Source organism: Selaginella moellendorffii, unplaced genomic scaffold (genome assembly GCF_000143415.4).
Source record: "Selaginella moellendorffii unplaced genomic scaffold, v1.0 SELMOscaffold_90, whole genome shotgun sequence".
Classification (NCBI taxonomy): Eukaryota; Viridiplantae; Streptophyta; class Lycopodiopsida; order Selaginellales; family Selaginellaceae; genus Selaginella; species Selaginella moellendorffii.
Genome location: NW_003314351.1, coordinates 473,479 through 496,237, shown reverse-complemented (window position 1 = coordinate 496,237; position 22,759 = coordinate 473,479). Strand labels below are relative to the sequence as shown.

The 22,759-nt window shown below is 53.0% G+C and overlaps 7 protein-coding genes across 11 annotated transcripts; 3 read left to right on the top strand and 4 right to left on the bottom strand.

The window, feature by feature from the left end:
• Positions 1-653: 653 nt before the first annotated feature.
• Positions 654-2,231, bottom strand: LOC112341811 (NFATC2-interacting protein-like). 2 transcript variants are annotated; one of them, XM_024662558.1, is made up of 5 exons: positions 1,914-2,231; positions 1,684-1,858; positions 1,345-1,623; positions 1,115-1,293; positions 654-1,044 (listed from the first exon to the last, which is right to left on the bottom strand). In XM_024662558.1, the coding sequence occupies exons 1-4, from the start codon at positions 2,111-2,113 to the stop codon at positions 1,129-1,131; spliced, it is 819 nt and encodes a 272-aa protein (XP_024518326.1). In that variant the 5' UTR covers positions 2,114-2,231; the 3' UTR covers positions 654-1,044; positions 1,115-1,128. The 2 variants fall into 2 exon arrangements, with proteins under 2 accessions (XP_024518326.1, XP_024518325.1); XM_024662557.1 differs by having other exon boundaries at positions 740-1,293.
• LOC9660830 (pentatricopeptide repeat-containing protein At4g13650) lies at positions 2,039-4,969 on the bottom strand. The gene is made up of 2 exons (XM_024662552.1): positions 2,205-4,969; positions 2,039-2,148 (listed from the first exon to the last, which is right to left on the bottom strand). Exon 1 carries the CDS (start codon positions 4,538-4,540, stop codon positions 2,288-2,290), a length of 2,253 nt encoding a protein of 750 aa, XP_024518320.1. The 5' UTR covers positions 4,541-4,969; the 3' UTR covers positions 2,039-2,148; positions 2,205-2,287.
• A 108-nt stretch (positions 4,970-5,077) lies between these two features.
• LOC9660829 (peroxidase A2) lies at positions 5,078-6,509 on the top strand. Of its 2 annotated transcripts, XM_024662555.1 has the most exons (4): positions 5,078-5,379; positions 5,428-5,619; positions 5,676-5,841; positions 5,905-6,509. In XM_024662555.1, the coding sequence occupies exons 1-4, from the start codon at positions 5,170-5,172 to the stop codon at positions 6,312-6,314; spliced, it is 978 nt and encodes a 325-aa protein (XP_024518323.1). In that variant the 5' UTR covers positions 5,078-5,169; the 3' UTR covers positions 6,315-6,509. The 2 variants fall into 2 exon arrangements, with proteins under 2 accessions (XP_024518323.1, XP_024518322.1); XM_024662554.1 differs by having other exon boundaries at positions 5,078-5,619.
• A 344-nt stretch (positions 6,510-6,853) lies between these two features.
• Positions 6,854-10,993, top strand: LOC9639280 (probable polygalacturonase). The gene is made up of 7 exons (XM_002988725.2): positions 6,854-7,226; positions 7,294-8,566; positions 8,628-9,218; positions 9,277-9,397; positions 9,455-9,629; positions 9,745-9,815; positions 10,266-10,993. Exons 3-7 carry the CDS (start codon positions 8,856-8,858, stop codon positions 10,919-10,921), a joined length of 1,386 nt encoding a protein of 461 aa, XP_002988771.2. The 5' UTR covers positions 6,854-7,226; positions 7,294-8,566; positions 8,628-8,855; the 3' UTR covers positions 10,922-10,993.
• A 277-nt stretch (positions 10,994-11,270) lies between these two features.
• Positions 11,271-15,629, top strand: LOC112341778 (helicase sen1-like). Of its 2 annotated transcripts, none has more exons than XM_024662462.1 (7): positions 11,271-12,203; positions 12,624-12,818; positions 12,880-12,972; positions 13,034-13,190; positions 13,252-13,384; positions 13,437-15,179; positions 15,240-15,629. In XM_024662462.1, the coding sequence occupies exons 1-7, from the start codon at positions 11,441-11,443 to the stop codon at positions 15,561-15,563; spliced, it is 3,408 nt and encodes a 1,135-aa protein (XP_024518230.1). In that variant the 5' UTR covers positions 11,271-11,440; the 3' UTR covers positions 15,564-15,629. The 2 variants fall into 2 exon arrangements, with proteins under 2 accessions (XP_024518230.1, XP_024518231.1); XM_024662463.1 differs by lacking the exon at positions 11,271-12,203 and adding an exon at positions 12,231-12,548.
• Positions 15,630-15,877: 248 nt separating this feature from the next.
• LOC9639279 (histone H2B.2) lies at positions 15,878-16,494 on the bottom strand. Its single transcript, XM_002988662.2, has one exon. It carries the CDS (start codon positions 16,372-16,374, stop codon positions 15,949-15,951), a length of 426 nt encoding a protein of 141 aa, XP_002988708.1. The 5' UTR covers positions 16,375-16,494; the 3' UTR covers positions 15,878-15,948.
• Positions 16,495-16,727: 233 nt separating this feature from the next.
• On the bottom strand, positions 16,728-20,616 carry LOC9639278 (transcription factor EMB1444). 2 transcript variants are annotated; one of them, XM_024662465.1, is made up of 9 exons: positions 19,790-20,616; positions 19,412-19,609; positions 19,229-19,358; positions 19,122-19,181; positions 17,653-19,068; positions 17,488-17,592; positions 17,300-17,431; positions 17,118-17,243; positions 16,728-17,051 (listed from the first exon to the last, which is right to left on the bottom strand). In XM_024662465.1, the coding sequence occupies exons 1-9, from the start codon at positions 19,885-19,887 to the stop codon at positions 16,848-16,850; spliced, it is 2,469 nt and encodes an 822-aa protein (XP_024518233.1). In that variant the 5' UTR covers positions 19,888-20,616; the 3' UTR covers positions 16,728-16,847. The 2 variants fall into 2 exon arrangements, with proteins under 2 accessions (XP_024518233.1, XP_024518234.1); XM_024662466.1 differs by having other exon boundaries at positions 17,488-17,589.
• Positions 20,617-22,759: the final 2,143 nt, after the last annotated feature.

The window sequence follows — 22,759 nt, the reverse complement described above, 5'->3', positions numbered from 1 at the left end:
TCGTGCTCCCTATTGTCCTCCGCCCGCTGCTGCTGCTGCTGCTGCAGGAGAAGCTTGAGCCTGGGCTTGGCCTTGCTCTTGCTCGTGTCTTGCTCCTTGTTGGTGGCGGCGCTGCACACGCCCGCGTGTGCGACATGGCAGCGGAATGCATCCAGGAAGGAGGACAAGACGCCCGACAGCTTGCGACCGTGGCCCCTGCCGCTCTCTCTTTTCCTGGCGTCATCTTCCGCGCCCCTGATCTGAGACGAGAGCCCCAGCACCGCCATGGTGTAGCTCTCGTTGCTAGCTAGCTAGCTCTAGCAAAACAAAATGCCTACTTCATGCTACCTAGTAAATGCAAAAGGAACAACATATTTATATTCGCAAGCGATATGGCGTGACCGAGAGAAGCAGAAGAAACCGCTTTCTTGCTGCTGCTTGCTTGCTTGCTAGTTTCGACTGGCAGGTCACAAATACTCCTTGCCCTCCCATCGCCCTCTCGCCCTCTCGCTCTCTGTCGGCACCGGCGGCATTTGTGAAACGCCTCTCTCTCTCTCTCTCTCTCCCCCCATCCATCACCTGCCGTACTGCCGCAAAGCATGGACGCACCTCCGTTGTTAGCAAAATAAAGCAAAGTGGTGTAAATGGGCATGGGATATAGACAAGGCTTTCTAGCAAGAGATGCTTGTCTGCTTTGCATTCAAGTCGTACGAGTTTACGTAGCGATTATTAGAGAGTTAGTTGCCTCCCCACCAACTTACACCAGCGAAAAACGATTCTCCTTGATTCGATTCACTTCATTCGGTACAGCAGCTTTGTCAAAAATTGGAGCTGGGGCGTTCCTTGTCCATGTCCTTTCTATGCTGTCCGTCCCTTTCGTCGTGCGCAGTGCTCCAAGTGATTCACCTTTAGTTTTGGTGCAACTATCACGACTTTGTCACCAAGCACCACGCACAAGTAGCATGCACGGGATCCACACAGGTGGAAGGAAGCGAAGGGATTTGACGATCAACGCACGAGGAATCCCAAATCCCATCCCACTAACAGAGCACCACGAAAAGTAGCCTGTGAGTGAACAAACAAGATGTTACCTCCTTTGGACACGCCTAACGTGCTGCTGATTTCCCTTTTCTACCTTTTACACGTTTTTTAAGACCTGACGAACACCTCGATTGAGTCATCGTCCTCCATATCCAGGCTCTTGGGAGTGGCATTGCCTTGCAACTGTTCCCCGTCAAAACGGAACACCAAGTTCGATTTGGATGTCTTTGTGGTGCTTGCATACGCAGCAAACAGCCTCTCAAATCTGTCATCCTGGAAGCAAAAGTTATGAATGGGTACAGCAGTAAAAAAAAAACACCTCACCATTCCCATACGGAAGGAGTGAATCCCGCCCGACTTGTCCTGAACTTTGAGCACGATCTTGTGTTGTTGTTGTTGTTGCTGTCGCTGTGAGTTGTGGTCGCTGTTGTCCCGCGAGCATGATTGCCCGGACACCTCCAACATGTCCTCGTTTTCCAGATTCATGCTTCTTGGCGTTGCACTCCCCTGTACTTGCTCGCCATCGAAACAAAAGACCAAGCCCGACACGGACACCTTTGCGGCAGTGGAATATGCATCAAACAGCTTGTCGAGCCTATCATCCTGGAATACAAAAATGGATTAAGTTGCGCAAGAGAGAAAACTATTCCTGTCGCCACCCACCATTCCCATGCGAATACACTGAATGCCACCGGAACTATCTTGGACTCTAACCACGATCTTGTCCGCGGCTTGCGCAGGAGTGTAAGCTTTGGCTCGCCGGTCCAGCTCGTCAATGTCCTCGCAGGCCTTTTGCGACAGGGACAGCAGCTCCGCTTGCTTGGCTCTCAGAAGCGAGCTGAAGGCAGGCATCCGTCTCGAACATGTATCCAGAAATAAACAAAATCACGAACCTGACGCCGTGGAAACTTGTGGTGGCTGTCACCTTCTTGGTCAGCTTGGGCGGCGGAGGTAACCAACTCCTATCCCACTCCCTGTCCTCCTCCACTACACGCTGCCGTTGCGTCAGCTGCTGCTGCTGCTGCTGCTGCTGTGTCGTGGCAGGCGACGCGGTTGCCTGCCGCACCGTAAAGTTGGCTGAAGACAACCTCATGTTGTCGTGCTCGGGCTCTTCTTCTTGATCGCTGCCTGCAAACAACGCACCAAAGTGAAACGAAGAAGAGCAGGAGATGGGCGACACTCACTCTCGTCGCGGCCTGCTTGCTCGCGGCGGTAATCAAACAGCGGCTCCAAATCGTCGTCCGCGCCGTCTGCCATCGCCCACAGGTTAGGGCTTTGGAGCTTTGGCGATGTTGGAGAGCAGCACATAGGGCGCCGCATTGGTGGGCTGCATCTCCACCACATGCTGCGCGGCGCTGGATCCCCTCCCCGCGTCTCCGTGCACGGCGCACGCCCCCAGCAGGCACTTCCACGCCCCAATGCCCGGCTCCACGGGCATGTTGTTCATCACCTCCTCCGCCACCTCCAGCTTCCCCGCCCGTGCCAAAACGTCCACAACACACGCGTAGTGCTCCCGGCTGGGCACTATGCCCGCCTCCACCCCGCGCGCCAGCGCCTCGACCGCATCCGCCACCAGGCCGGCATGGGTGCACGCATGCAACACCAGCGTAAGGCTCACCTCGTTGCCCGCCTCCCCCGCCAAGCCCATCTCGCCAAACAGCTCCAGCGCCTCCCGCGGCTGCCCGTGATGCGAGTAGAGCCCCATCATGGCGTTCCACGACACCACGTCCACTCGAGTCGAGCACCGCCGCCTCATGTCGTCGAACGTCCTCCTCGCCGCCTCCACGCTCCCGCACCTCCCGTACATGTCCATCAGCGCCGTCACCACCACCCTGTCGGTGTCGAAGCCGCTGGCAACGATCCGGGAGTGAGCCGCCCGCCCCGCCCGGAGGTCCTTGAGCAACGAACAAGCGGTGGCGACGCAGCTGAAGGTGAAGGCGTTGGGATGGATGCCCTGCCAGTCCATGCACCGGACGAGCTTGAGTGACTCCTCGCCTTGCTGCTGCTCCACGTAGCCGCTCATCAACACGTTCCACGACACCACACTCCGCCGCGGCATGCTGTCGAAACAGGCTCGCGCCTCGTCCAAGCTCCCGCATCGAGCATACATGTTGATGATCGAGTTCTGCAGCACGATGGAGTCATGGCCGCTGCGTCGCGCAGCGGAATGGACGGCTCTAGCAGCCGACAAGTCCCCCAGGACTGAGCACGCATTTGCAGCGGCAATCAGCGTCCCCGCATCCTGCGCTATTGATCGCTCTCGCATCTCGTCAAACAGGCCGAGTGCCTCGCTGGGGAGCCAGGCCTCCGTGTAGGCGGTGATCATCGCGTTCCACGCAACAGGATCGTTTTGGAAGCCCTGCCCGTCGGCAAAGACCTTTGCCGCTTCTTCCAGCCTTCCAAACTTGGAGTACATGTTCACCAGCGCAGTCCTCACCACCGGATCGTCTTCGAATCCGCACGACATTGCCCAGGAATGGATCTGCATGCCCTGCTCCACGCAGACGCAAGCACCAAGGACGCTGGCCGACGTGAAAGCGTTTGGCTTCAAGCCTTGGAGATGCATCTGGTGGTAGAGATACATGGCCTCGTCAGGGTGGCCATACTCAACCCGTGCCGCGATCATGGCGTTCCAAGATACTTGGTTCTTGTTGTCAGCCATGCTTGCAAACACACTCCTGGCACCCTCGATGCTCCCGCATTTCGCGTACATGTCGAGCAGCGCAGTGGCAAGCACAAGGTTAGAATCCAAGCCCAGAGCCGCCACCCGAGCATGAATATTTCTTCCGGCGTCTACAAACTCCGGAGTGGAGCACGCCCCCAGCAAGTTGATGAACGTCAACATGTCCGGACCCAGGCCCTCGAGGTCAATGCAGCGAAAGAGATCAAAGGCCTCGTCCCCGAGGTCCAGGTGTGCATATCCGGCGATCATTGCGTTCCAGGAGGCGAGGCTCTTCACTTGCATCCCATCAAACAGACTCCTGGCGTCATCGATGCGGCCGCACTTGGCATACAAGTTAACGAGCGAGTTGTGCACCACAACATCTGGAGTCATTCCACTGTCGACGATTCTCCTGTGGATCTCTTGCCCTCGCTGGAGATCGCCCACTGCACAGTAGGCTCCCACAACGCTTGAGTAGACGAACATATCGGGCTGCACGCCCTCCTCTTGCATCCGCTCGTATAGCCCAAGTGCCATATCAATATCCCCATTCTGGGCGAATGCTGCGATGATGATGCTCCACGAGTAGACGTCTCTGTATGCCAGCCGCTCAAAGGCATCCCTTGCGTCGCCGAGGCTACGACACTTTCCATACATTTGGACGAGGATATCACCCAGCACCTTGTCTCTGTCCAGCCCCCTCGCTATCATGTGCGAGTGAACCTGTTTGCCCGCCCACAGCGCCCTGGAGCGCCCACATTGCCGGAGAAGCGATGCATACGTAGCCTTACCTGGGTTGTCCTCGAGCACCTCGAGATCAACATCCACCAGCCGGGAGCTCTTGGGCGGTAGAGCCATGTCATGACAGTGCAGGGATATGGGTCAAAAATGGCTTGATCGCAACTTTGAGCGGCCATTTACAATGACGTATGTGCTTGGGAAGCCTCTGATTGATTGAGCGAGAAGCGCTTAAAGGCGGCCTGGTCCACTCGCCTCTTATACTTCCCAAAATCCGATCCTCCAAACCGACTATCGAGGTTCGAGATGCTACGAACGTTTTAGCCCCACCAAAGTAGTTGTGGTGTCGCTAAAGCTCTTTGTAACAAGAAGATGGATTTTTGACAGGTTTCACCCCTTGTTGATCTCATCCATCATTGACTGTTGGGAGTGTTCCATTTTGAAGCTCTCTCATCTTGTTTCTACTTCTCAAAGTTTAAGTTTGATGAGTGAACATTGGCAACTCGAGAATGTGTTCAGTTAAAAACTACTCAGCTCGGCGGAGAAGGTAAAAGCTATCACCTGTTGTTGTGAACAAGAGAGAGGCTGTTGGTTGCCTGATGGTCTAGTAGTACCCAACCATAGGAGGAAGGAGAGAGTTAGCTATCTAGAGGGGGACGTTTGTGAGTTCTCGCTATAAAAGCGATGGCATATCAGTGCGTTGGGACCATCTCGGAGAAAAGCTCGAGTGTTGCGACATTTTAGAAGCCATGACTTCGGTGGGATTTGTCCTCATGTCTTACGTCTTCTTCTTCTTCTTCTTGTCCGTGGGGCGATGCCAGCTTCAAACGGGCTTCTATGCGTCTTCATGCCCAAACGCTGAATCCATAGTCAAGTCGGAGGTTTCCAAAGCGACGCAGCAGGACTCGAGATTGCCGGCGTCGTTGATAAGGCTCCATTTCCATGATTGCTTTGTTCAAGTGAGTGCCACTGGTCAATTCGTTGAATCAGTATTTTTTGTTCCTCAGGGGTGTGATGCATCGGTGCTGCTGGATGATACGTCGAGTTTTACTGGGGAGAAGACTGCCGGTCCAAACAACAATTCACTCCGAGGCTTCGAGGTCATCGACACGATCAAAACGTCTCTGGAGAGCAGCTGCAAGGGAGTCGTGTCGTGCGCAGACATCCTCGCCATTGCGGCTCGTGATTCCAGTGTCATCGTAAGCGAATTTATCTCTCGTATTGGGATCAATATATGATTCGCAAGCTTTTGCAGACGGGAGGACCTTCTTGGGATGTGAGGCTGGGGCGTCGAGACAGTACCACGGCCAGCCTGAGCGGAGCTAATTCACAGATTCCATCCCCTGCTTTCACCGTTAATCAGCTCATATCCGCATTCACGGCCAAAGGCCTGTCAGCGGAGGACATGTTCACCCTCTCAGGCAAGTGCAAGCTCATTAGAGTCGCATCAGGATCTTATGGAAACGGCATCTATGGATATGCAGGGGCTCACACAATCGGGCAGGCTAAGTGCAGCAGCTTCAGCGGCCGACTGTTCAACAACAGTGGCAGCGGGCAACCGGACCCAAGCATCAGGCAGGGATTCTTGAAGTCTCTTCAGTCGGCATGTCCTCAAGGGGGGGACGCCACCGCGCTACAGCCTCTGGACGTGGCAACCGCCACCACCTTTGATAACCAGTACTACTCCAACCTCCTCCTGGGCAGGGGCTTGCTTAACTCGGACCAGGTCCTCTCTACCACCGTCGGGACTGCCAGGAACTTTGTCAAGGCCTACAGCTCCGACCAGTCCAAGTTCTTCAGCAACTTCGCGGGATCCATGATCAACATGGGGAACATCAGCCCCCTCACCACGCCCAATGGAATCATCCGCTCAAACTGCCGGGTCCCCAGCTAGAACGTAAAGCGCATGCCGATGGTTAGAATGGAATAAATCACAGAAGACTTTGTTTCGCTGAACGTGTCCATGCGCCATTTCCCAACCACCACCTGATTAAAGAAGTCTGCAGGTGGTATATCAATTTCATGTAGCAACCAAAATATCTCCCCTGGTAAATTTACTTTTTACATCTCTAACGAAAATATTATTTTACTTGCCATTTTTGACCACTATAAACATATGCTTAAACAAAACGGGCGGTCAAATTGTTCTTTTTAGCCCTAATGCCACATCATCTTTTCTTTTGCCACGCAGGCGCCACATTGCACAGCTTAATGAATTTTAAGGGGAAACCACACGGTTAACACGTGCAAATGACATGGCATTCATCAGCACGTGTTAGCCGTGTGGCCTCTCGTGTAACGGCCACGTCAGTCATCTCAGCCGTTGCATCCAGCACACGTGGAATCGACGCACATAAACATTCCAACTGTCACCCTTTTTCGTAATCTCGAATCATCCTTCTTGGCCTACAAAGCCCTAAAGCAGTCAAACAAACGCGGGATCGCTGCAGCCCCAAGAAGAATGGCGTCCTCCGCAGCGGTGGCGGGAAATCTTGCCGCTGCGTTCGGCAGCAGCAGTAGCAGCAGCAGCAGCAGCCAGGTAGTGCTTAGGAACGACGATCGATGCGCGATATCATTCTTTGCTCGGCCCGGCAGATTGAGGGGGCTCGATTCTCTTAGAGTAGCCACTAGGACTAGAGCCACCACGGGTTGCAACGCTGGGAACCTGGTGTTTGACGCGGTGGAAAGCGCATCCTGTTCGACTCCCATTGACAGGAGTAGCTTCTGGTTGCAGCCTTTGTCCCTGTCACAGCCATGCTCGGACATGAGGACGTTAGACAAGTGGGTGCAAGATCACATAGTCGAGGTAATGTTTCTCTTTTGACGCTGTCCTGAGATGTATGCTGATAATTATATGGTGGCCGGCTTGCCAGATAGTGAAGAACATTCGGGAGGCACCATTCCTCCAGTACATATTCGATTCGAAGGGCATTAGGACGCAGAGGCGCAGGGTTCCTCCGAGTGCCTTGGAGCATACCCCGTCCGAGTGCTGGAACTACGTGAGGGAGTCTGTAACGACTGCGTCTCCGGACGGTTTAATCCTCGTCCGGAAGCTTGACGAGCAAACATCCAGACTGGTTCGCGACGCACGATCGCTGTCTGCTGCTGGCCAATGCCCCATGCAAGATAGCCTCTGCCTCCGGAGATCGTTCGACTTGACCCGGTCGTGTGGACGTGACAAGGCCGCCGGCAACGCCCAGTCAACAAAGGACGGCGGCGATGGCGATGGCGATGGTAGCAGCGTAGATGTGTGGGGGGTTTTGGTACAGGGAAAAGGCGACGCAGGCAGTTCGTGCTACATACTGGAGACAACTCGCGCTGTCGTCCCCGGCGGGACGTCGTGCACCAGATTTTGTCTCACAAGGGCGCAGTGCTTTGGACCGTCTCTCCAGGCGCAAATGGTATTGATGTGGCTGCAAAAGTGATACGTCGCCTCTATAGCCAGCCCCCCTCTGAAAACAAAGCTACCTAGGAAACTGGGTGTTTTGTCACAATGCCATTCATTCGCGTAAGTTACGCTTAACGAATGTGATGAGGGCACATGGGAGCATATGACTTTTAGCTGCATGGCCCATGTTCCTGCTTCCAAATTCCAAATGCCCAATCCAATCTCTCCTACTTTTTCTTTTTTTGTTTTTGTGCATCATTCTGGATGAGGGGAGGAAATAGTTTAGTTATCTCCTCCCCAGTTCTGCAAATTCTCTTGTTGCTCTCGCGTGATGTAATCGTCCTCTAATCCTCTAATCATCTGTGACGGTTTCTCCATTCACTCGGCTGGTGGCGTCTTGTGGCCCAACCAAGCTTTCACATCAACGAGGCGAGTCCAATTTAGCAGAGGCCAGCAAGCCAGCTGGAGCTCCAAGGTGTCGGTCAGGCGCAACGGCCTAGAGCCGGTGGCTGGCGGGCTTGTGGCGCACCAATGGATTACGTGCAACCGGCCATTGCCGGTTGCCAGCCCATTACTCTTTGTTAAATATTCCCTTGACGTGGAAATGGAAGAAAATAGCTTGAGCAACAGGCACGTCTGCTCCGGAAACGCGGGCGAGGCGAGGCGAGCAATCTGGGTGGGGGATGTGCCCAGCGCTGGATCCACCTCCATTTCACACCCTCTGCGGCGGCAGCGCTCATCCTCTCCACCTCAAATCGGTAAGTTTCCAGGCTCCGTGGCCGCATTTAGCAGGTGCCACGCTCCAACAATTCCTTCCAGGAGATGTGAGTACACACAGCGGCGAGACATGGAAGAGTGTGCGGTCGCGGGCGAGGAGGCGGATCAAGATCGGTCACTGTGCGGTCGGCAGAGTATCACGGCCAGTAGTTTTGGCTTCCCCGCGGCGGCCCCGATTAGCATCGCCATGATTTTGGCATCGCCAACCAATCCAGCTCTGCTGCATTGCTGCTGCTAGGTCTTCGGGGCGGGGGATCGAGGGCGCCAGAGATGTGGTGGTTTGTGAAGCTCGACGCGCTGGCCATTCTTGTAGGTATGATGGTGATAGAGTCTTGGGGCGATTGCCCGAGCTCGTCCGGCCGATTGGACGTGGAGGAGATCTGCGGGCGCGGCAACCGCAGAAGCGTTGCGAGGCCGCACAGTGTGTCCATCACAGAGTTCGGAGCTGTCGGGGATGGGCAAACCGTGAACACGGTGGCGTTTCAGAATGCCGTCTTTTATCTGCAGTCGTTTGCTCACAAGGGTGGCGCGCAACTCTACGTGCCCGCCGGCAGGTGGCTAACGGGCAGCTTCACGCTCATCAGTCACCTCACGCTCTTTCTCGACACGGGCTCCGTCATCCTCGCCTCTCAGGTGAGGTCGGCCAATTGGATGTCGCTCACTCTGCTTGCTTGTTTCTTCGATTCGGTAGGATCCACACGACTGGCCTTTAATAGATCCATTGCCGTCGTACGGGAGGGGCAGGGACCTCCCGGGTCGGAGGCACAGGAGTCTAGTCTATGGCAAGGATCTGGAAGATGTAGTGATTACAGGTGAGATACTGTATCCTCCTCGCTTTTCTTGTGTGAAGCACAGTTGCTCTGTCACAGGTGGAAATGGGACAATAGACGGGCAGGGATCGGTGTGGTGGCACTGGTTCCGTAATCAGTCCCTGAATTATACAAGGGGCCACTTGGTGGAGTTCATCAATTCGAAAAACATCGTGGTGTCAAATATTAGTCTCCTGAATTCACCATCCTGGACCATCCACCCTGTTTATTGCAGGTTTGTCTGATAGGTGTAGTGGCACTTCTGCTAGAGTCCTGGAAATTTTTTTTTTAAGTTTTTTTTTTCCTGCTCTAACGAGTTACCGCGTGTTGTTGGTTTCTGGTTTTGAAAGCAATGTTGTCATCAGAGGCGTGACCGTGGTTGCCCCTTCGGAGTCACCCAACACTGATGGTGTCCAACCAGGTAACAATTCTTGACAACCCTGTACTTTATCCAGGCTTTTCACGTACTTGAGCAACCATGGGAGTGGACCATGGTTCTCGACTCTGACTTTTTTTCACACAACTACTTAGTTGCTGCTTCTTCTACGTTAGCGATTCCTTGCTGGAATTTTGTCGCTTGTTTTCGAACCCTTGGCTGTTTCGAAACAGAGCTCTTGCTAACAGTGAGTTAGATGGTAACCCAGGCCCAAAGGAGCGAGGCACTGTTGTTTAAGGAACCGGCAAGATGCAGGTATAGCATCTTTTGGGTTTACTACTATTTTGACTGTGGGTTTCATTACGTGAGCTCCCACCCTGTGCTCTTTGCATGGGCTTCTGGTTGTTGATCTCGTGGGATGGATCACTCAACTCCATCCATCCATCCATTTTCCATTCTCTGATTCTAATCCAGATAAACACGTGCCCTGTGCAGATTCTTGTACCGGCGTCTGCATTGAGGACTGTGCGATAACCAGCGGCGGCGACGCTGTCTCGGTCAAGAGCGGCTGGGACGAGTATGGCATCCGGGTTGGGCTCCCGAGTGCCAAGGTCGTGATCCGGCGAATCACGGCCCAGGCACCCGCCAGCGCCGCCATCGCCTTTGGCAGTGAGATGTCGGGCGGGATAAAGAATGTGGTGGTGGAGGACGTTCGAGTGTTCAACTCAAAGATCGGAGTCCACGTTAAGACTGGGGCGGGCCGCGGAGGCTACGTCAAGAACATCTCGGTCACCAACGTCACCATGGACAGTGTGCTCACGGCAATCGCCTTGAGCGGCAACAGTAGCAGCGAGCATCCTGACGAGGGCTACGACCCGCTGGCGTACCCGGTGGTGAGAGGGATTTACGTGAACAAGGTTTGGGGCCGGAACATCTCCCACGCCGGAAGCCTGAGAGGCTTGGAGGCGGCCCCGTTTGAGGACATATGCTTGTCCAACATAACTCTCGAGGTTGACGACGCCTCGCAGGGATCCAAGTGGGACTGCTCCAACGTCAAAGGAGCCTCTCTCGGCGTCACTCCAACGCCGTGCCGCCAGCTCCAAAATCTCCTCGTCCTCGTCCTCCCCACTCGGACCTTGACAAGTCAATGACCCCCCCACGTACTTTTGTAATAAGTAAAGGAGTTCGTACCTATATTATATATACGTACAGACTTGAACGTCCACCGTCGGATCCCCAGGCCCGAATCCAATCCAGTGGCTTTCTCCCGTGGACACGTGGCGAGAGGGCATTGGCGACAGGGTGAGAATTACGGTGGACGCAAGGGCCCTGCTCTCTTACCTATAAAATGCGGCTGCCCCTCTCTCCCAGAGACAAGAGAGAGCCTGAGGAAGAATTCTAGAGCGCTGTGCTCGCCTCCACCAAGAGGAGCAAGTCAGCGAAGTTGAGAGAGAGCGGAGGGATTGGAGGAGCGGCGGGCGGGCGGGCGGAGGGGCGGCGGTGGCGGTCAGGATGGAGAAGGAGTGGTGGATTAGGATGGAGCAGGAGTGGTGGATTGGAAGTTTGTCCAGGTGCGAGACGTATTGCGTTGTGGCCGACGAGGATAACCCTAGGTGACCCTATTATGTGATGCCGGATTATTACTAGTAGTAGTTACAAGTTCTAGGACGATGGAGCTCGATCTGAATTTACCGCCTCCATCGCCCAAGGCTCCTGATGCCGACACGGCGGGACAAGCGGCATGCCCTTCCTCGAGCAGCGGTGACAAGCCACCCGTCAAGGTAGAAAAGGCGCGGAGGAGCGCGAGGCTGGCCAAGAAACAGTCGGACAACTTCATGGAGCCGCCGGAAGATACAAGCGCTGCTGTTTGTAGTAAAGCAGTGGAAAGTAGTGCTCGGCCACCCGACAGTACTCGGCCACCCGACAGTACTCGACCACCCGAGACGCCAACGCCAGCCCCCCAGAGAAAAGCGGTCACCACCCTCCCCAGGCAAGCTGCTGTAGCCAAGAACGATGAGAAGCTGGGCAAGAAGCGTACGAGGCAGACGATGGTGCTGGAGTTAGACGAGTCCTTGCAAATAGCGCGTCCGCCGAAAGTCCCGACACCGGTTGTGCGGAGCGTAGGAGTTCGGCAACAGCTTAAAGAAGCCAGAGAGAATGTGGAGTCGTGCTTCGAGACCAACAAGGACGACAACTGTAATGGATCCCTCGATGCCAAAGAGAGGCCCCGAGATGCGCAGCTTAAGCCGCAATTCCAGAGGCCGAATGTTCGACGACAGCATGGTGAGAATGGAGGGAATGGAGGTGAAGAGCGCGCACCAATTAGGAGACAAGCTCCATTCAAGCGTGCTGCTGCAGCATCTCAACCTCTGGACGCGTCTATTGAAAGGCTCCATCGAGAGGCTACCTGCAGCAAGCTGTGGCAACAATCAGGTTTGTTATATTCTCCGGTAATACGGTTCCTGTTTTTCTTTTTTCTTTTTTTTTTGGCCTTGGTTTTTCCTGTCCTTTTCTTCTTCGAAAGAGAGAAAATGGTTAGGGTCGCTGACTAAGTCAGATGCTGGCAACATTATGACGCTAGATGCTTCATAGTTTCTGTCAGTGTTATGCTTACTCACGTACTGTTTTTCTACAGTTTTGAGTCGACTGTGTGTGTAACATGGCAAGCAGCTGCCGCTCTTTATATGCAAGTCCACCAAAAGGTTCATCGGACGTGGAAGAGCAAGGGATTTTGCTCAATGAAAATTGCAGCGCTGCTGTTTGGGCTGATCGCACAGAGTAGTTATCAAACCTGCTTGGGCGTGTAGGACTACGTATCTGGGATGGATTTTTGACGGTGTGAAGTCTGTGCAGGCCAACCAGCGGAGACAGAGCTGCAGCGCGTTCCAGGAAGCTTTGCATCTTTAGAAGAATACGTACAAGTATTCGAACCACTACTGTTTGAAGAGTGCCGGGCACAGCTGTTCAATGTCTGGGAGGAGCTTCGTGACTCAGGAAAGGAAGTACACACTTCCGCGATGATCAAAGCAGTTGATAAACGCGACAGAGGTATGTGCCTTGTGATTCTGGTTCTGATTCTGATGCAGGGTAACTAAACATTTGTTACCAGGATGGTACGATGTCACTTTACTTCCTATGGACGCTCGTACTCGCTTTAACTTCAAAGAAGGCGACGTGGCAGTTTTGTCGACACCGCCTCAAGGTAGTGTGTCATTTGTCTTTCTCAAGAGAAATTGAGCTTTAAGCTGGTGCTTATAATACAGACGCTCAACGCAAGAATGGCAGCGAAGATGCCAAAGAGGAAGGCGAAATATCGATTCACATTGCTGGTATTGCCCGCCGGTACATGCCGCTTGACGTTCGTGACGCCCATGGAGCTGTTATGTTCATAAACTTTTCCGAATTCAACGGAGATAATGGGTGAGTTATTTCCGTTTGAGCTAAACTTTCCTATCGTTGTCTAACTCGGTTTTGTTTGAAGAGGTGGCTACCCCAATCACTTGTTGGACGACCTGCGTCAAGGTGGTGTATGGTCGTTCACTGTTTTAGGCGGCCTTGCGACTACACAACGTGAATATGTTGCCCTTCATGCTCTCTACCGCCTGCACCCTCAGGTAAATTGTTTTCTTGGTTCTTTCATGGATTTTACGAGTGGTCCATTCACAGATGCTCAAGGCGATATTGCAGCCACGGCCCGAGCTATTTCCTCGTTATGACCAGGAGCAAGCGGTTATGCTTAGCTGTTTCACTCCAGGGTTTACTGAGTACTTGCGCAACAATTTCAATGCTCCGCAACTGTCGGCTATACAATGGGCGGCTATGCACACGGCTGCCGGCACTGCTGCAGCTACGAGATCACAGGAAATATGGCCTTTTAGCCTGGTGCAAGGGCCGCCTGGGACAGGGAAAACACATACGGTCTGGGGGATGCTGAATGCTATCCACCTTGTGCAGTATCAGAGGTACTACACCGCTCTCCTCAAGAAAATTGCACCTGGTGCAGTAGTCTCGGATGCTGCTGCTGGCGATGACGAGCAGGGAGGGTGGATTGATGAGGTTTTGCAGAAGATGGACAAGAGTCTCCTCCGGCAGCTTCCAAAGCTTTGCCCGAAGCCCCGGATGCTTGTCTGTGCTCCCTCGAATGCAGCAACAGATGAGCTGCTTTCTCGTGTGCTGGACAAAGGTTTTATGGACGGCGAGATGAGGGTATATCGGCCTGACGTGGCTCGCGTGGGAACAGATCCGCAGTCCAAGGCAGCGCAGGCAGTTTCCGTGGAAAAGAGAACGGAGTCGCTCATTGGAAAAGGGCGGGACGAGATTTTAGAGTGGCTTCAGCGGATGCGGCTGCGGGAGTATGCTCTATCACAGCATATAGCGGTGCTACAAAAGGACTTAAATGCCAGTCGGGTCCAGGGCGCAGTCGGTGTCGAGCCCGAGGTGCTTACGGCCCGCGACCAGGCCAGAGACATGAAGCTGCAGCAGCTGGCATCGCTGCTGGAAGAAAGAGATAAGGTGCTGGTTGACATGTCCCGGTTTGTGATTGTCGACAACCTTCATAAGCCGGGTGGTGGATATGGTCTCGAGGACGCGAAGAGCAAGCTCGAAGCGAGCTTTGCGAATGAGGCGGAGATCGTGTTCACCACAGTTTCCAGCAGCGGTCGTAAACTCTTCACCAATCTGGCCCGTGGTTTTGACATCGTGGTTATTGATGAAGCAGCACAAGCCAGCGAACTAGGCGTGCTACCTCCACTCATCCTTGGAGCAGCCCGCTGTGTCCTGGTTGGTGATCCGCAGCAGCTCCCAGCGACTGTCATTAGCCGGGTGGCTGACACCATGCAGTATTCGCGAAGCTTGTTCGAGCGGTTTCAACAAGCGGGATGTCCGACGCTCATGCTGACAGTCCAGTATCGCATGCATCCTCAAATTCGGGATTTTCCATCTCGGCATTTTTATCAGGGCCGTCTCCAGGACAGTGACAGCGTCAAGGGCTTGCCGGACGAGATTTACCACCATGACCCGCTGCTGCAGCCTTACCTCTTTTTCGACGTGAGCCACGGAAAGGAGTCGCACATCAGCGGCTCGGTCTCGTTTCAGAATGTTGTCGAGGCCAAGTTTGCAGCCAAGCTGTATGACCACCTCCAAGGTGTTTTGAAGGCGGCAGGGAGGCAGCAGGCGACCGTGGGTGTCATATCTCCTTACAAGCTTCAACTGAGGTGCATACAGAGGGAATTCGAGTCTCTCTCTGGTGATGCCAAGGGAGTTTACATCAACACGGTGGATGCATTCCAGGGGCAGGAAAGGGACGTGATTATAATGTCTTGCGTCCGAGCTTCTAACCACGGGGTGGGATTCGTAGCGGACATAAGGCGGATGAACGTGGCTTTGACTCGAGCTCGTCGATCGCTATGGGTAAGATTTTGTATTTTTTTATCACTTTTTCCTGGCTGAAGCCATGCATGCGCTGCGCAGGTTATAGGCAATGCCGGTACGTTGGAGCAGTCTGAAGATTGGGCTAAGCTCATAGAAGATGCAAAGTCGAGGAACTGTTTCATCACCTCGGCTGCAGCAGTGGAGAAGGGCCTCATCAGTGACGGGGTTTTAAGTCAGGTTCTCAGGGAGCCGACGTTGCCAAGCTCGTCGTCACGGCTGGATGGTCATAATAGAGCAGGCAGTGATTTGAGAGGGACGAGAGATAACAACAAGCCAGGCAGGCGTGGGAGGTACGAAGCGGAAGCCGAGAGAAAGACTGCCGATAATTATCTGAGGCAGCACAACAGTTTCAGAAGAGGGTGACGCTGAAAAACAGATTAAAGCTCTTCTTTTTCCATCTTTTTTCCTCGTTTTTCGAGGCCACAGCAACATGTACATGACAAGAGACCGGGAGACTCGAGATGGTTTGTTTCGTGGGCAACAAGGATGGCTTTACTTGTTTTGATAACTATAGGTGGTACTTGCGATTTTCCCTCTCGATCTCGACGTGATGTATATACATATACTTCACATTTCTCACTGTGCTAGACTCGTTCCAGCGCGAGCAAACTTAGAAAACTACCATTGTAGAACACATTGACTGTTGGAAAAAAAAAGTTTCACCATTGAAGATCAAGTATACAGGAGTTACAACGACACTTAGATTAATAGGAAAAAGAAAGGAGAGGCAAAAGCAGGAAGAACAAGCTCAAGAGCTCGTGAACTTGGTGACGGCCTTGGTCCCTTCGGACACGGCATGCTTGGCGAGCTCGCCGGGAAGGATGAGACGAACCGCCGTCTGGATCTCCCGCGAGGTGATTGTGGGCTTTTTGTTGTAGCGAGCCAACCTCGAGGCCTCCTGCGCTAGCTTCTCGAAGATGTCGTTGATGAAGCTGTTCATGATCCCCATGGCCTTGCTCGAAATGCCCGTCTCGGGGTGGACCTGCTTGAGTACCTTGTATATGTACATCTTGTACGTCTCCACGCTCTTCTTCATCTTGCGCTTCTTCTTGTCCGCCGCCGCCGATGGATCCTTGGCCGGGGTCTTCTTCTCCGCCCGCGGCTTCTTCTCCGCCGCCTTCTTCTCCGCTGGGACCTTCTCAGCTACAGGCTTCTTCTCCGCTGCCTTGGCCATCGCTCCGCCGCTTGCGAATCCGAGAGAGAGAGAGAGACAGAGAGAAAGAGACGCTCTGCCTACTGATTTGAGAGCTAGCGCTACCACTTACTCCTCTCGCACAGACCAGGAAGATTGCTCGCCAATGGAAACCCCTAGCTCCGTGAAAATCTTATAAACACCTGATTCCTGCGCTCCCATTGGCTCTCGCGGCGCGACGAGGATCGACCTCCCAGCCAATGACATCGCAACCCGCCACGTCGGCGATCTCCATCCTGGCCGTTGGTTCTGGCAGTTTGGCGCCTCTTATTTTGGGGCCTTTAATATTTTGTGGAGGGAGTCCAGACATTATGCTCGAGTTACGATGCTTTATATAAACACAAGGAAGAATTGCAACTTTCGATTTTTCTCAAGCAATGGTGTACAAGGAAGAAAAATAGATCTATGCTATGTAAATAACATAGTGTATAATAACAACACCACCTTCACATTTGTCACCAGGCGCTACCAGGGGACACGGTAATGCCGTGCGAAGCAACAACTTGAGGCTGGAATCGGCTTCCAAATGACTCGGAGCAAACGTCCGACATCTCCGATCCCACAAAGCTTGGCGCGCTCGTGTTCTTGCCGCTGGGTCTAAGCAGCTGCGTGAGATTCCAAACCACCTTGAGCCGGTTTACTTCTTTCGCAGCGTGAACCTGTATGTCGAGTTTTAGCTACACACCAAACGCAAGGAAAAGAAGAAAAAGAATCGCTTCTTCTACCTCAACGTTGAAACGAGCCCAAATCTTATCGTTCCGCGACTCCATCACACCCTTCAGGATTGTAAGCCCAAGACCCCGGATGTTGTCAGCAATCTCCCAGAATAAGCCTCTCTCCTCGCACAACATCTGAGAGAGCACGAGAAATCAGCCGACGACAATATATTAAGTACTGATTCACCAACCTCAACAAGCATTTGCCGTGGCTGCTTGAGATTCTCCACAAGAATCGGAACGCCACTTCCTTTCGCATCAAGCTCCATAGCCCAGCTTGCACCGTTCTCCAAGCCACTGCTGTTCTCTGCACTCCTCTCTCCCTGTTAAGTTGTCCAAATTAGACGATATTCGATGCAAAGACACGGCCTTCGTTCACCTTTACGTCGCCTCCAGCTTTCCACTTGTCACCGTGCTGCGTCACACTTTGGAGAAACTTCATATGCCGGATTGTTTTCTCTAGCAGCGCATCAATGCTACACTGCTACACACAAAACAAGTAGAAGGTGAACATCCATTTTACTGCATGAAGGACGACGCTTACCTTTGTTGCATTGGGAACAATATCGCGAAGCTCCCTAACTCTGTCCTGTATTTGCTGCCTGTCTTTGGGCCTGGGCCTTGGAGCTTCCCCTGGCCTCAGCCTCTTCCTCCCAGCCATCCGACTAGGCTCCTCCTGCTTTCTGGCTGCCGCTCCGCTAGTATCCTTGTACGAGTGTTCCTCCGACTTCTTAGCCTGGCTCCCTTCGGTCCAAGAGCTTGAAGAAACATCCACGGACACACTGCTTGCAGGCCAGTTGGCAGCTATATCTCTGTCCAAACTCGAAGAGCTCGATAGCTGCTTCTCCAGATATTGCACCGCGTTCCCAACAGTTAGCGCGGGAGCGCATCCTAACGAACTCTTGGCAGACGTCGGTCCCCTGGAACCCAGTGACGACGTACTCGCACCGGCAACAACAGCATCCAACAGCTGCTCTGGCCTGTCCGCCGACAGATTGACAAATGCATCGCGGGTTTTGTCCATTGCAGCGGTGGCGCCATCAAAGGGTAGAGCAAGCTTCGCAGGTTTCATGTCTTCAACCGGTTGTGTTGGCATGTTCACGTACAGTTCCTCCTTACTTGGCCCGCACTTTGAATGAGAAACCACCACCTCGGATAATTCATCCCCAAAAGCGAACTGTGAACAGGTTGTCGAACCGCTGGCTTGGCCTCCCGCATACTCCTTATTCAGAGACGCTAACAAGTTGTTGAAATCATCCAAGTCGTCCTTCTGAAACGCCTTAAACAAACTGTTGTAGTCAAATCCTTCTTCTGGTCCCGGCCGCATCATCCCTGTCTCGTCTCCGAAGGAAGTTGGCAGCGGCAGGTTCTGATCATAATCTCTTGTTGACACTGGCAAGGTGGAGTCCGGCGGAGGCCATCCGCTGGAGTCGAAGTGCCTGATGCTTTGTCCGTAGGAAAGCTCGCTGGAGAAATTAGATAGCCGCCCTGTCTCCGATGAATTAAAGAAACTCTCCACAGGAGCTTTGCTGATCAAGCGGCTTAAATGGCCTGGATCTTCCTGGAAGACCTGAGATCTGGAAGAGTAGAGACCCGTAGAGGCGGGGCGTATATCCTGTGGCTTCTGCCCCATGGATGGAACTACCATTGAAGCCCAGCTGCTCGTAGAAAGTTGGAAGGCAGGCTCAACAACTTTGGCCGCTGAACGCAACATGTGTTCTCCCTCCGTAGAAACGGGGCACGCTGGTCGGCTGCTCATGGTTGTTCTTGCAGAAGAGCCAAATGCTGCCAACGTAGAAGCGGGCTTGTTGACGTACGTTGGCATGGCTTTCGGGACAACAGAAAGGCCTCTTCCAGCTTGTCCATCGGGAGTGAACTCAGGAACGAATGCCCCAGGCATGCTTTGTAATGCTCCGAACAATGCTCTGATCTGGCCTACCAAGTTCAGATCCTCGGCCATCTGCAAGGGCACACACACAGTTACTTGAGTAAGAGCTGGGAGAAGCTACACACCGTTTGAGTCGATCCAAGTTGCACAACACCTTGCTGCTGGACTGCTATCACAGCAATCGTCTGCACACCAAAGAGTTAAGGACTCCCTCGAATGAAAGCTACTATACCTTTATTCCCGCTTCAAACTGATTCGACCAGCCGTGCTCCAATGCCGCTGGTACTCCGCTTTCCATAGATCTTTCCCCAGCTGCAAACACCCACTGGTGCTTTCCGGAGAAAGCTACACGCCCAATTATTCTGCCCGAGAGGAAAGTTGGGTTAGCCACGACACCGACAACCGGGTTGCGTACCCTTCTCCCAGGGAGTAAACCTGGAAGGACATTTTAGCGACAGCCAACTGTATCTGATCTTCGGCAATGCCACCATCTTGCTTGAGCAGCAGCATGTCCAGAGGGCTTCTCCCATTCCCAGCGCCGCTGCGGCTCAAAGCATTGGCGATTGGTGGCAGCGTCGCGAATTCGTAGTAGCTGTCCTCCCATGTCAGCACCCTGCAATAAAAACACAGCGAGAAAAAACGCATAAGAGACAAGCTAAGTCAACAGTAGCTAAAAAAACCCAAGAGAGGCAGTGCAGTGCCACCTCCAGTTAGCAGGAGATCAAGCAAGAGAGCTCTCTCTCTCTCTCTCCCTCTTTAGAGCACAAGCGAAGCGAAAGGATGATTTACTCACATACGGCTGCGTCGCTTTAGCTTCCAAAACACAGCGTAGCACCAGCCCGTCCTGTTGCAAAGACTCCGGAGAGCCTGGCCCAGACCCTCCGCCGACATGATAGCAATGCCCGCGATGATCCGGGACGATCTTCCACAATGATCTTGAGATGAGCCGCAAAACCAAAAATGCCAAAAATGCGAGCCTAGCCCCCTTTGTTCTTCCTCCTCGCTGCGTGCCTTGCTTGCTTCTCCTCTGTCAGCTCAGGACCAGGCTCACTCCCCCAGCTTCCGCAAACAGTGAAAAGCAAACGAAGCCCGGCGAATGCGACGCCCTCGTTTCCCTGGAATCCCCCCCTTTCAGATTATGATGATCGCTCGCAGGCAGTGGTAGTCCCTCTCCGTCTCCCTGGGCACACGAACTTCGTCGACTACTCGCACGCGGCCGCCGTGACTCCCACACCGCTGCTGCTGCTGCTGCTGCTGCTGCTTCCTCATCCTAGGCTCGCAAGCAAGGCGGAGGAAGGGATGGAGAGCACACACACGCACAGCGCCGCCTTAGAGCCACCGATCGAGACCAAGAGCGCGTCCTGTAGCTAAGACATATTTCGGCCCCCCGCGCGCGCCTCTCCGGCCAAGGGAAAGAAGGACGATTCCAGCTCTCTCATGGAGCCTGGAGACCTGGCGCAGCGTCGCGAGCTGAGATTTCGGGAGCTCTTGGGCGATGGATGTGGATCGAGCGCGCGATACCTAAAATGGAGAGAGGAGAATCCCTCGGAGCAAATAGATAGATAGATAGGCGAGAAAGAAACAATGTAGTGTAGCAGTGTAGTGTAAATCTTGGATACACGACCTAGGTAGAGGGGGCTTTAAGGACAGGTCGCTGCCAAACAGCAGCGCGGTGTGAAAGCGAGCCCAAGGGGATGCTTTTTACGGGTATATCTACGTACACGTGTGCAGATACGTATTCCTTCCCCTCCTGGACAATTTCCTTGTTTTTAACTCGCCCAGTAAATCTAGTAGTGATGCTGCTGCGAGGCAACAAGGCAAGCACTCATTCCCTTGGCCTGGGAATTTCAAGCTTTGTTTTTGTGTACCGCCATGTTTCTATGTATGTATGTGCCCTGTATTGTATGGATGAGATGCGGAGCAAAGCAAGATGAGGATTGCCAAGCAGGAAAGATTAAACAAAAGACCTTTTAAAGATGAGGGAAACAAAGTTGACAAGTACATTGCAACAAAGTGTTTGGGGCATCTTGTGGCAGAGAGAGTTAGCCATGATCACCAAACATTTTTGTTATAAGTGGGATTCCTCTCCAAGCTTTGGCACTAGGATCAATCAGGGGTGAGTGAGTGAGACCCCGAAACCACTCACACAAATTTGTGGACCCCTGGAGAGCAAGCGGACAAACAAAATGATGCACGCAACATCGACGTCACCGGAGATTTCATCACAAAGAACGAACTGGAGGGCGAGTGTGTTTTAGGACCGCAACTAAGCCAGCTCCAAGATTTTGATTCATCTTCCCTGGCTCCCAAAAAGCAATCACAGCTTTTTCAACTCTTTCTTTGCTCAGTGTTGCGGTGATAGTGGGAGGCGGGGGAGGGAGCTTATTTTCAAGTCCTTTTTGCTAATGTATTGGCATTGTCCTATCATTGTCAAAGTGACAATCTCGTTCGTTGTTTAGAATAAAGGGGGAATAAAGAATGGACAAAAGGATTCCATGGATGGCAACACCAAAGGGACATGAAGATAAACGAAAATCCTCGCCACTTGTACTGTTAAGTTAGGAATCCATGTGATCCCTCCACCCATATTTATAAAATCTCAATATCTATAGATCGAGCTTGCCAACTTGTTTTGAATCTTCGTTCTTAGATGGATTGAAAGCCCCGAGAATCTGATGCATCATTATCACTAATGTAGACGAAAGAAATATGGGCAACCGGGATACGGCATACGAATACGGGCCACGGGTTGCGGTTGTATCCAGTATAGATTCCCGCCCGGACGGCGCCGCCTGCGGCTTACCGCCACCACGCGACTGCGGCGGCGGACGGCCATCATGTCTGACGCCCTTGTCCCCCACACTCCCGGCACCACCACCAGCAAACTCATACGGTAACCGCGGTTCCATTGGTTGGGACTGGGTCAGTTATGACATTACAAGAGAGGGAAATCCTGAGGGAAAATGATACACCCCACATCATAGCAGCCCACCACTGCCTGCCTGCCTGCCTGCCTGCCTGCTGCTGCTCTTCTCTTCCCTCTGCGTCATTCAAAGTGTCAGGTGACTCTGCAGCACAAAAATGTCAGCAAGTCTACTTGAATACAGAAAAAAGACACTTTAGTATTATAGGCCCTAGTTAGATTTTGCCCTAGAATGGCTGCCCTTTGGGCCAGCCTGGCTCTGCTGCCACACACTCACTCACTGCTCTTGGCTGCTGCTGCTGCTACATCCACAAGAGAGAGCAACCAGGAGGGAGATTTCCATCTTTCCATTTCTTGGTACAGCATACAATGCTCCCACACATCTTCCAAGAGAGTGGGTACAGAGAAGCAGCAGCTGCTGCTCTGGCTGCTGCTACTGGCTGCTGCGGCTGCTGGGTCTGGAATTTGTCCACCAAGATCCTTGGCAGTTGATTCATAACAAAATATACACTGGATAGCTCCATTCAAAAATAAGGGTTTATAACTGCCTGCATATTCCCCTCAAAAAGAGCTGAAGCAGCTCTATACACTCTATACCCTCTCTACCTCCAATGCAGAAAGAGACGGCCATGCATGACATGATTCCTGCTTCCAGATTGACACCCCTTGTGCATATAAAAACTCCAGGGATTGTGCTCATCTCTCGTTTTCTATAGTCTTTAGAAAAATGTGGCCGCAGCATTGGGTGTATAAAAATTGGCTGGTTTGGAAAACATCGCTCTCACACATTACCACACAAAATGGTATTCAACTCAACTCTAGGAAGGGAGGGAATTGTTT